The sequence below is a fragment of the Rhinoderma darwinii genome, chromosome 12 (genome assembly GCF_050947455.1).
Source record: "Rhinoderma darwinii isolate aRhiDar2 chromosome 12, aRhiDar2.hap1, whole genome shotgun sequence".
NCBI classification, from domain to species: Eukaryota; Metazoa; Chordata; class Amphibia; order Anura; family Rhinodermatidae; genus Rhinoderma; species Rhinoderma darwinii.
The window spans coordinates 6779253-6791920 of NC_134698.1; the positions used below are offsets into that span (position 1 = coordinate 6779253).

Genomic DNA, 12668 nt, shown 5'->3' on the forward strand with positions numbered 1-12668 from the left:
ATCTAGAACCCATACAATCCTATTAAGTGTTTTCCCCTTTAAATCTTCTAGAAATATTTTTACTTGCAATACCACCATCCACCACTGTAGCTTTGACCAATTTTTCTATAGACATCAATGAAACAGCGCCACCAGTATCGAACAATAGATCTGGCAAAATATTGATCTTTGAAATGCTATAACTCTTCTTTGAAGCCACTTATAGTAATATTAAATCCATTTGTATCATTAGTAGGAGAATGTCTATAGTATGTCTATTTTGGAAAAATATCTCATATTATCCCTTTTAATGAGTTCTAAATTACCAAATGCAAATATCATTCACATGTAAGCCTGGCTTATGGAAACGTCATTGTCCTTAACAGCTACACGACAGCGGTGAAGGAATCCTATGCCCACCCTTACAGCCAATCAGCTGCGGACACCTGTGACAGTACGTGGAACTACTTCAAGACATGCACTCCTCCGAAGTGAGTAACTCCATAAGATCGAGTGACTATTATTAGCTTATTATTCATTATGAGTCTGGGAATAATGTGAACTCAACTAAAGTATTATGTTATTGGTGGGGTCTGATCACAGGGACCCCAGTCGATGAAGAGAATGAGGGGGTCCCGTTTTCCTTGCTATGTGTGGAGGTGGTCAGACGTACAATCCCTCTCCACTAAAGTGAATGGAAGTAACTCAGTAGCTCATCTTTGGATTGAGAACAGGGACCGGATCCCTCGTTCCTGGAATCACTAGGGACACCTGCGGCAGGATCCCCACCAATCACTTTCATGTCTTTCATGATAGACCTACAGCATTTCAGCAATCAGTATCACACATGATAGGCTTAGATACAACAGCTCAGCAGACAGTATCACACATGATGGGCTTAGATACAACAGCTCAGCAGACAGTATCACACATGATAGGCTTAGATACAACAGCTCATTAGACAGTATCACACATGATAGGCTTAGATACAGTGGCTCAACAGACAGTATCACACATGATAGGATTAGATACATGGCTCAGCAGACAGTATCACACATGATAGGATTAGATACACAGCTCAGCAGACAGTATCATACATTATAGGATTAGATACACAGCTCAGCAGACAGTATCACACATGATAGGATTAGATACAGTAGCTCAGCAGACAGTATCACACATGATAGGATTAGATACACAGCTCAGCAGACAGTATCATACATTATAGGATTAGATACACAGCTCAGCAGACAGTATCACACATGATAGGATTAGATACACAGCTCAGCAGACAGTATCACACATGATAGGATTAGATACACAGCTCAGCAGACAGTATCATACATTATAGGATTAGATACACAGCTCAGCAGACAGTATCACACATGATAGGATTAGATACAGTAGCTCAGCAGACAGTATCACACATGATAGGATTAGATACACAGCTCAGCAGACCGTATCACACATGATAGGATTAGATACACAGCTCAGCAGACCGTATCACACATGATAGGATTAGATACACAGCTCAGCAGACAGTAGCACACATGATAGGATTAGATACACAGCTCAGCAGACAGTATCACACATGATAGGATTAGATACACAGCTCAGCAGACAGTATCACACATGACAGGATTAGATACACAGCTCAGCAGACAGTATCACACATGATAGGCTTAGATACACGGCTCAGCAGACAGTATCACAGATGATAGACCTACAGCATTTCAGCAATCAGTATCACACATGATAGGCTTAGATACACTGTCTCAGAAGAAAGTATCACACATGATAGGCTTAGATACACCGGCTCAGCAGTGCGGTATCACACATGATAGGCTTAGATACAGCAGCAGCCGGTTCTTACGTCCTCCTTGCACATAGTGACGCCAGGAATACGTGACTCTGATGCGATTTCTTCTGTCGCCCTCCGGATAAACGTTATAAATGTTCACAATACACGGAGGATTTAGCGTCCGTCGGTCTTGTATTTATCGCTCCTACATACGAGCTGCTGATATTTAGATCATTACACAATTAAATGACGTTTTTATTCTTTCTTTTTGGTTTGTCCGTCAGTAACATAAAAAGGAGACGCTGTATTCAGATATTAGGAATGAGAAGAGCAGCACAGAGTATTTCAAGCGCCAGTGTCCTCTTATAGGATTACTAAAAATAGGTCTTGACGTGACAGAGACAGTGTCATTTTATGCGGAGGGGGAGGAAACAAGTAGGAGGACACTTATAAGCAGCACAGAGTATTTCAGGAGAAGGTGCTGATCTTGTGGAAGGCAGTGACCATTCCATTCCTGTGATTGTGTTGGGGGGCTGTGTCATGGTATGATGAGGCGACAGATAGATAATGGAAGGACTCTAGTACCCCAGCAGCACAGAGTATTTCAGGAGAAGGTGCTGATCTTGTGGAAGGCAGTGACCATTCCATTCCTGTGATTGTGTTGGGGGGCTGTGTCATGGTATGATGAGGCGACAGATAGATAATGGAAGGACTCTAGTACCCCAGCAGCACAGAGTATTTCAGGAGAAGGTGCTGATCTTGTGGAAGGCAGTGACCATTCCATTCCTGTGATTGTGTTGGGGGGCTGTGTCATGGTATGATGAGGCGACAGATAGATAATGGAAGGACTCTAGTACCCCAGCAGCACAGAGTATTTCAGGAGAAGGTGCTGATCTTGTGGAAGGCAGTGACCATTCCATTCCTGTGATTGTGTTGGGGGGCTGTGTCATGGTATGATGAGGCGACAGATAGATAATGGAAGGACTCTAGTACCCCAGCAGCACAGAGTATTTCAGGAGAAGGTGCTGATCTTGTGGAAGGCAGTGACCATTCCATTCCTGTGATTGTGTTGGGGGGCTGTGTCATGGTATGATGAGGCGACAGATAGATAATGGAAGGACTCTAGTACCCCAGCAGCACAGAGTGTTTCAGAAGGTCAGCATTTCTTTGATCAATCGCTTCTGTCTATTGACTTATGGGTAATAAAATATCTTTGTCTTTATTTAGGGTCATGTACCGGACAGCTTACCGCCACGGAGTAAAGATCGACTATAGGAAGAGGCACCGCTGCTGCCAGGGATATTACGAGAGCAGCGGCGAATGTGTTCGTAAGTGGAGCTTTATTCTGTAGAGTTTACACAATCCATAGATGATTCCATATAGGACGATTCTCCCAGCCAAGGGTCATGTGACGCGTCCAACGTCTAGTTCCCCCTACGTTTATTAAGACCCTTCCCATAGCGGAGACCCTCACGAGCGTGTGACCGGCGTCAACGTGGCAGAGACTCCGAAGCAGAACCCTAGACCTCTGCGCGGTGACACTGCCGGCGCCCGCCAGCTGCTCCGCACGTCCAGCGAGGGCATGAAATCCACGCTGCTCCACGTACAGACGACGTCTCTGCTATGTGCTACATCTGGAGTGGAGAAACGTATCTCCGGAGGGGGGAAACCGACTGAACCATTCCAGATGGAGACGTTAACCCTTACTATGTCCAACGCAAAGTGAAACGGAGTGATGTCTCTGTGTACGGACTGAACGTGAGCGGACGGCTCTACTAGAACCCACAGAAATCAGGACATGAGGGGGAATGTTATGTGGGTAGAGTCTAGAAGCCATACTGAGACCAGGGGGGCAGGAAAAAGACACTGGCACTCGGGGTACAGGATAATGACAGACACTCGGGGTACAGGATAATGATACACTGACACTTGGGGTACAGGATAATGATACACTGACACTTGGGGTACAGGATAATGATACACTGACACTTGGGGTACAGGATAATAATACACTGACACTTGGGGTACAGGGTAATGACACACTGACACTTGGGGTACAGGATAATGATACACTGACACTTGGGGTACAGGATAATGATACACTGACACTCGGGGTACAGGATAATGATACACTGACACTTGGGGTACAGGATAATGACACACTGACACTTGGGGTACAGGATAATGACACTTGGGGTACAGGATAATGATACACTGACACTTGGGGTACAGGGTAATAACACACTGACACTTGGGGTACAGGATAATGACACATTGACACTTGGGGTACAGGATAATGATACACTGACACTCGGGGTACATGATAATGATACACTGACACTTGGGGTACAGGATAATGACACACTGACACTTGGGGTACAGGATAATGACACTTGGGGTACAGGATAATGATACACTGACACTTGGGGTACAGGGTAATGACACACTGACACTTGGGGTACAGGATAATGACACATTGACACTTGGGGTACAGGATAATGATACACTGACACTCGGGGTACAGGATAATGATACACTGACACTTGGGGTACAGGATAATGACACACTGACACTAGGGGTACAGGATAATGATACTGACACTTGGGGTACAGGATAATGATACACTGACACTTGGGGTACAGGATAATGACACACTGACACTAGGGGTACAGGATAATGATACACTGACACTTGGGGTACAGGATAATGATACTGACACTTGGGGTACAGGATAATGAAACACTGACACTTGGGGTACAGGATAATGATACACTGACACTCGGGGTACAGGATAATGACACACTGACACTTGGGGTACAGGATAATGACACACTGACACTTGGGGTACAGGATAATGAGACGCGGACACTTGGGGTACAGGATAATGATACACTGACACTTGGGGTACAGGATAATGATACACTGACACTTGGGGTACAGGATAATGACACTGACACTTGGGGTACAGGATAATGAGACGCGGACACTTGGGGTACAGGATAATGATACACTGACACTTGGGGTACAGGATAATGATACACTGACACTTGGGGTACAGGATAATGATACACTGACACTTGGGGTACAGGATAATGACACACTGACACTTGGGGTACAGGATAATGAGACGCGGACACTTGGGGTACAGGGTAATGCTACACTGACACTTGGGGTACAGAATAATGACACTAACACTTGGGGTACAGGATAATGACACTGACACTTGGGGTACAGGATAATGATACACTGACACTCGGGGTACAGGATAATGAGACGCGGACACTTGGGGTACAGGGTAATGCTACACTGACACTTGGGGTACAGAATAATGACACTAACACTTGGGGTACAGGATAATGACACTGACACTTGGGGTACAGGATAATCACACTGACACTTGGGGTAACAGGATAATGACACTGACACTTGGGGTACAGGATAATCACACTGACACTTGGGGTACAGGATAATGACACTAACACTTGGGGTACAGGATAATGATACACTGACACTTGGGGTACAGGATAATGACACGTTGACACTTGGGGTACAGGATAATGACACGTTGATATTTAGGGTACAGGATAATGATACACTGACACTTGGGGTACAGGATAATGACACGTTGATATTTGGGGTACAGGATAATGACATGTTGATATTTGGGGTACAGGATAATGACACGTTGATATTTGGGGTACAGGATAATGACATGTTGATATTTGGGGTACAGGATAATGATACACTGACACTTGGGGTACAGGATAATGACACGTTGATATTTGGGGTACAGGATAATGGCACGTTGATATTTGGGGTACAGGATAATGACACGTTGATATTTGGGGTACACGATAATGACACGTTGATATTTGGGGTACAGGATAATGACACATTGATATTTGGGGTACAGGATAATGACACATTGATATTTGGGGTACAGGATAATGACACGTTGATATTTGGGGTACAGGATAATGACACGTTGATATTTGGGGTACAGGATAATGACACGTTGATATTTGGGGTACACGATAATGACACGTTGATATTTGGGGTACAGGATACGTTTGATGGAAGTAGTGTAAGTTCTCAGACTGTTGAGAGTTGTTGTTACATCAGATATAAGATGGCGCTCGCTGTCCCTGGTCTCCGTCTCTTCTTCTTACCTCCATCGTGTTCTGGCTTCGTGCCCTTGTTACTGGCGTTTCCATGGAGATTACTCGGCGGCCTCCATGTTGTTTTTGGCTTCGGTCACGGCGGTTCTCGGCTTCCTTTCTTGTCTCCGGCCTCATGATTGACTCCGGTCGTCCCGGTTGGATTGTGATTGTTTTTTCTAGGCAGCGGATGACACGGCGCAGCGTACGGTCACTGGTCGCAGAAGCTCCAACATGGCGTCTTCTATAGATGAGTCCTGCCGGGAGCGAGGAGTTCTGAACGGGACAATGAGACGCTTGTTTTATCCCAAATCCACATTTATTATCCAAACTATAAACATTCTTCATAAATCATCTCCTCATGTCTCCTCCAGAGATCTCAAGACAACTCCTTGTCCTGTCATGTGACTAACAAAATGGCCGTCATTACCGAGCCCACATGGACTGTCCCCAGGCCTCCGGTCATTATATTTCTGCCTCCCCTCCCCTCACTCTTTGTTGTTTTGCTTTGATCCTCGCTGACCCTTTGGCCTTGGACACAGCCGATCACAGATGTTTATTACACGTGATCCTCATATTCTGCGTATTTCTGGATGAAGGAGCTTCCAATTATATAGAAATATTAAGATTCCAGTAATCCGGCACGTGATGGTTCAGACATCCTGATAATCTGGAGCTGAGCTCTCTCGGCAACTCAACATTTGTTTGTCGGAGCTGAGGAAATAGCGTTGGGGCTTTACCGCCACCTGTCCAGTGGTTTGGAATATCTGATAATCCAGAAATGTGACTGTCCCAAAGATTCCCCTATACTAGAGCATTGTTAGGGCAACAAAGGAGGATCCCGCCATATGGACCTCTCATTCACCAGAGTTGTCGAGGACCCCTGCCGCCCACTGATATTAATGGGTGCCCTGAGTGGTTCTTCTGACTTGGGGGGTTGGATCCATGGCCAGGGGTTACAAGCAGGACCACCCCATTAATGGTGTTTAGTGGTCGCCCCATTAATAACGTTTAGTGGTCGCCCCATTAATAACGTTTAGTGGTCTCCCCATTATTGAGGTTTAGTGGTCGCCCCATTAATAACGTTTAGTGGTCGCCCCATTAATAACGTTTAGTGGTCGCCCCATTAATAACGTTTAGTGGTCGCCCCATTAATAACATTTTGTGGTCGTCCCATTAATAACGTTTAGTGGTCGCCCCATTAATAACGTTTAGTGGTCGCCCCATTAATAACGTTTAGTGGTCTCCCCATTATTGAGGTTTAGTGGTCGCCCCATTAATAACGTTTAGTGGTCGCCCCATTAATAACGTTTAGTGGTCGCCCCATTAATAACGTTTAGTGGTCGCCCCATTAATAACGTTTAGTGGTCTCCCCATTATTGAGGTTTAGTGGTCGCCCCATTAATAACGTTTAGTGGTCGCCCCATTAATAACGTTTAGTGTCGCCCCATTAATAACGTTTAGTGGTCGCCCCATTAATAACGTTTAGTGGTCGCCCCCATTAATAAAGTTTAGTGGTCGCCCCATTAATAACGTTTAGTGGTCGCCCCATTAATAAAGTTTAGTGGTTGCCCCATTAATAACGTTTAGTGGTCGCCCCATTAATAACATTTTGTGGTCGTCCCATTAATAACGTTTAGTGGTCGCCCCATTAATAACGTTTAGTGGTCGCCCTATTAATAACGTTTAGTGGTCGACCCATTAATAACGTTTAGTGGTCGCCCCATTAATAACATTTAGTGGTCGCTACCATTAATGGTGTTTAGTGGTCGCCCCATTAATGGTGTTTAGTGGTCGCCCCATTAATGGTGTTTAGTGGTCGCCCCATTAATGGTGTTTAGTGGTTGCCCCATTAATGGTGTTTAGTGGTCGCCCCATTAATAACGTTTAGTGGTCGCCCCATTAATAACGTTTAGTGGTTGCCCCATTAATAACGTTTAGTGGTCGCCCCATTAATAAAGTTTAGTGGTCGCCCCATTAATAACGTTTAGTGGTCGCCCCATTAATAACGTTTAGTGGTCTCCCCATTATTGAGGTTTAGTGGTCGCCCCATTAATAACGTTTAGTGGTCGCCCCATTAATAACGTTTAGTGGTCGCCCCATTAATAACGTTTAGTGGTCGCCCCATTAATAAAGTTTAGTGGTCGCCCCATTAATAACGTTTAGTGGTCGCCCCATTAATAAAGTTTAGTGGTCGCCCCATTAATAACGTTTTGTGGTCGTCCCATTAATAACGTTTAGTGGTCGCCCCATTATTGAGGTTTAGTGGTTGCCCCATTAATAACGTTTAGTGGTCGCCCCATTAATAACGTTTAGTGGTCGCCCCATTAATAACGTTTAGTGGTCGCCACATTAATAACATTTAGTGGTCGCCCCATTAATGGTGTTTAGTGGTCGCCCCATTAATGGTGTTTAGTGGTCGCCCCATTAATGGTGTTTAGTGGTCGCCCCTTTAATGGTGTTTAGTGGTCGCCCCATTAATGGTGTTTAGTGGTCGCCCCATTAATAACGTTTAGTGGTCGCCCCATTAATAACGTTTAGTGGTCGCCCCATTAATAACGTTTAGTGGTCGCCCCATTAATAACGTTTAGTGGTCGCCCCATTAATAAAGTTTAGTGGTTGCCCCATTAATGGTGTTTAGTGGTCGCCCCATTAATAACGTTTAGTGGTCTCCCCATTATTGAGGTTTAGTGGTCGCCCCATTAATAACATTTTGTGGTCGTCCCATTAATAACGTTTAGTGGTCGCCCCATTAATAACGTTTAGTGGTCGCCCCATTAATAACGTTTAGTGGTCGCCCCATTAATAACGTTTAGTGGTCGCCCCATTAATAACGTTTAGTGGTCGCCACATTAATAACATTTAGTGGTCGCCCCATTAATGGTGTTTAGTGGTCGCCCCATTAATGGTGTTTAGTGGTCGCCCCATTAATGGTGTTTAGTGGTCGCCCCTTTAATGGTGTTTAGTGGTCGCCCCATTAATGGTTTTTAGTGGTCGCCCCATTAATAACGTTTAGTGGTCGCCCCATTAATAACGTTTAGTGGTCGCCCCATTAATAACGTTTAGTGGTCGCCCCATTAATAACGTTTAGTGGTCGCCCCATTAATAAAGTTTAGTGGTTGCCCCATTAATGGTGTTTAGTGGTCGCCCCATTAATAACGTTTAGTGGTCTCCCCATTATTGAGGTTTAGTGGTCGCCCCATTAATAACATTTAGTGGTCGCCCCATTAATAACGTTTAGTGGTCGCCCCATTAATAACGTTTAGTGGTCGCCCCATTAATAACATTTTGTGGTCGCCCCATTAATAACGTTTAGTGGTCGCCCCATTAATAACGTTTAGTGGTCGCCCCATTAATAACGTTTAGTGGTCGCCCCATTAATAACGTTTAGTGGTTGCCCCATTAATAACATTTAGTGGTCGCCCCATTAATGGTGTTTAGTGGTCGCCCCATTAATGGTGTTTAGTGGTCGCCCCATTAATGGTGTTTAGTGGTCGCCCCATTAATGGTGTTTAGTGGTCGCCCCATTAATGGTGTTTAGTGGTCGCCCCATTAATGGTGTTTAGTGGTCGCCCCATTAATGGTGTTTAGTGGTCGCTACCATTAATAACGTTTAGTAATCGCCCGATTATTGACATTTAGTGGTCGCCCCATTAATGGGGTTTAGTGGTCGCCTCGCCTCGGTATGTACAGGTGACCGGTGTATAATTCTCCGTCTTGTAATGTCTCCTCATATATGTTGGGGATATAAGATGGCGTTCGTTTTACTCCACTCCGCCGGCGGCTCCGGCTGGGGACGCGCAATGTTTATCAATCTCCTTATTAAACTGTCTATCTCAGGGATTAGAAACGTAAGAAATCCCAGACCACCCGCGAGACGCTGCAGCCGGGGGCACCGCCATTACTTCTCCTAATTTGGATGCAGATATTCTAACAGAAAATCTGTCCTTGTTGCCCATAGCAACCAATCACAGCGCAGCTTTCATTTCTTATAATGCTCTTGAAAAATGAAACCTGTGCTGTGATTGGTTGCTATGGGCAACAAGGAGAGTTTTTCTAAATCTCTTGCATTCAGTTTCAGACTACGATATAGAGCAGCAAACGCTTTTTTTTCATTTTTAAGCTATTGTTAAGATGGCGGTACAAGAGCAGGGCCTGAGGCGGCAGGTTCTTTCAATCCCTGTGTCATGCTCCACCCCCTCAGGTCCTGCATTAGGCATAACACAGTGTTTTAGCTCTGCCTGGAGTGCTCCTTTAACCACTTCCCCCAATATAACCTACATTTCAGTCATGGGCACGAGACAATTCCCATGAAATGACACTTGCAGGTGTCGGTTGTATTCTACGGCCGACACCTCGTTCTAAACAAAACCCAAAAAACAATGGTAGAAAAGGAAAGTTATACAATACATTATATAAATGTACCCCAAAACGGCGCCATTAAAAAAATACTACTTGTTCAGAAAAATATAAGCCCCCATGGACGGAAAGATAGAAAAAATGGTCTCCTGGAATGCGACGATGACTTATTTTTAGAATATATTTAAAAAAAATTTGCTGTATGTATGTAAGGTAGAAAATATAAAAAATAAAATAATAATAAAATAATAATTGTTAATGTTTTCCTATGTTGGCCACCAGAGGGAGACATTCCCAAAAGGTGAATCAGGCAAAGCAACCTCACTCACAGCTGCTGTAAATATGGGAGACACACTACTGGTGACCACAGTCAACACCACTCCCATTTTTCGGCTACAAGCCAGGGGTTGTGTCTTCATATTGCCTACCTCTGTGCAGCGCCATTTTGTGAGTGACTGCACAGTGATAGGACATGCTGATCACGGCAGCAGCTGCTACAGTAGACACCAAGAGGCTTAGAACGACGAAACTCAAGAGGCTAGACCCTGTGGTGGATGATTTTTTTCGTTGACATGTAGCAGAGTTACATGATGAGGAATTATTTTTTCCTGTCGTGTCTAATTCCCAGGTGACGCTTTCTAGAACTCCTCCCTGGGGAAACATATTTTTTCTTCTGGCGGATGATTTTTCCATTGACAGATAGCAGAGTTACATGACAGGGGAAAAATAATTCCCCATCATGTAACTCTGCTACCTGTCTCATGTTATATTAGATCGGCACTACCGCATACACGACACAACTATAACCCCTATGAGATATGTTATCTATTGGTCTGATGATAAATGTTATTTTGCAGCACATTGCATCAGGGAATGCGTACATGGCAGATGTGAAGCGCCAAATCAGTGCCAGTGTGAACCGGGCTGGCATGGAAAAGACTGCTCCAGTGGTAAGCCATGTTTGCTCATGTATTGGTATACTGTTGCACCCATCAATAAAATATTTGTTGTAAGAAAACGGGAGCAAACCTTTTTTGAGTAGATCCCTAATGTTTTTTTAAAAGGCTCTGGTGCGCTGTTTCTTTAAGACAGAGCTCCGAATCCCCTGTCCCCTAACACACATACTTATAAAAATCCCATTGCCTGTTGTCACCACTAGGGGGCCGGTAAACCTGATAAAGAATCATCTATATAATTTATATCTATCACTCTTCTCTATCTATCTATCTATCTATCTATCTATCTATCTATCTATCTATCTATCTATCTCATATCTATCTATCCTATCTATCTATCTATCTATCTATCTATCTATCTATCTATCTATCTATCTATCTATCTATCTCATATCTATCTATCTCATATCTATCTATCTCATATCTATCTATCTATCTATCTATCTATCTATCTATCTATCTATCTATCTATCTCATATCTATCTATCTATCTATCTATCTATCTATCTCATATCTATCTATCCATCTATCTCATATCTATCTCTATCTATCTATCTCATATCTATCTATCTAATATCTATCTATCTATCTATCTATGTCATATCTATCTATCTATCTATCTATCTATCTATCTATCTATCTATCTATCTATCTATCTATCTATCTGCCATCCATTATATATTATATACCATAATTCATTTTCCAGCCTGCGAACCGCATTTATGGGGACCAAAGTGCAACAATTCCTGCGATTGCAAGAACAATGGGGTATGTGACCCGGTTTCGGGCTCCTGCATCTGCCCTCCAGGGTACAGGGATGCGCTCTGTGAGAAGCCTTGTGATCCGGGCACCTATGGGATGAATTGCTTGCTGGACTGCCAGTGTATGAACGGTGCCAACTGCGAACCTCAGAACGGAACATGTATTTGTCCAGAAGGATTTACAGGACCATAGTGAGTATTGCTTTCTGGCTGTTGTGGTACTACAAGGCCCAGCATGACGGTTACCCTATAGAGCTTTGTCTCTGCTTTTTTCGCAGCTGTGAGATCAGATGTAAAGAATTTCAGCCTTCAAAGTACCAGTGCCCAGAGTTTTGCCCATGCCAGAGTGGAGGAATCTGTAACCAGAGCACCGGGGAGTGCAGCTGCCCACCGGGATGGATGGTGAGACCCTGTGATCAGTCATTACCTCAGTAACAATGCCGGCCATAGTTATTGAGTGTGCCCATACCATAACAAACCCCCATAAACGTGTCAGTCACCAGGACCCCCATAACATTGCCACATGCAGTGCCCCCATCAAACAGCAAAAGTGCCCTCACATAGTCATATAGTGCAAGCCACAGTGCCCCTATATTAGTGCCATCCCCTGTCTCCCTGACCTTGGGACATTTTTCATGTTACCCCCTTCTTGTGT

The 12668-nt window shown here is 44.2% G+C and overlaps 1 protein-coding gene across 1 annotated transcript in view; it reads left to right on the forward strand.

Annotated features, from left to right (window-relative positions):
- The window catches only part of PEAR1 (platelet endothelial aggregation receptor 1), an 80197-nt gene that overhangs the window by 41720 nt on the left and 25809 nt on the right, over window positions 1-12668 (forward strand). Inside the window, exons 3-7 of the mRNA XM_075844392.1 lie at window positions 366-470; window positions 3008-3108; window positions 11154-11246; window positions 11959-12205; window positions 12292-12415. Of these exons, the coding sequence (XP_075700507.1) occupies window positions 366-470; window positions 3008-3108; window positions 11154-11246; window positions 11959-12205; window positions 12292-12415 (670 nt within the window). The remainder of the gene's footprint in view (window positions 1-365; window positions 471-3007; window positions 3109-11153; window positions 11247-11958; window positions 12206-12291; window positions 12416-12668) is intronic.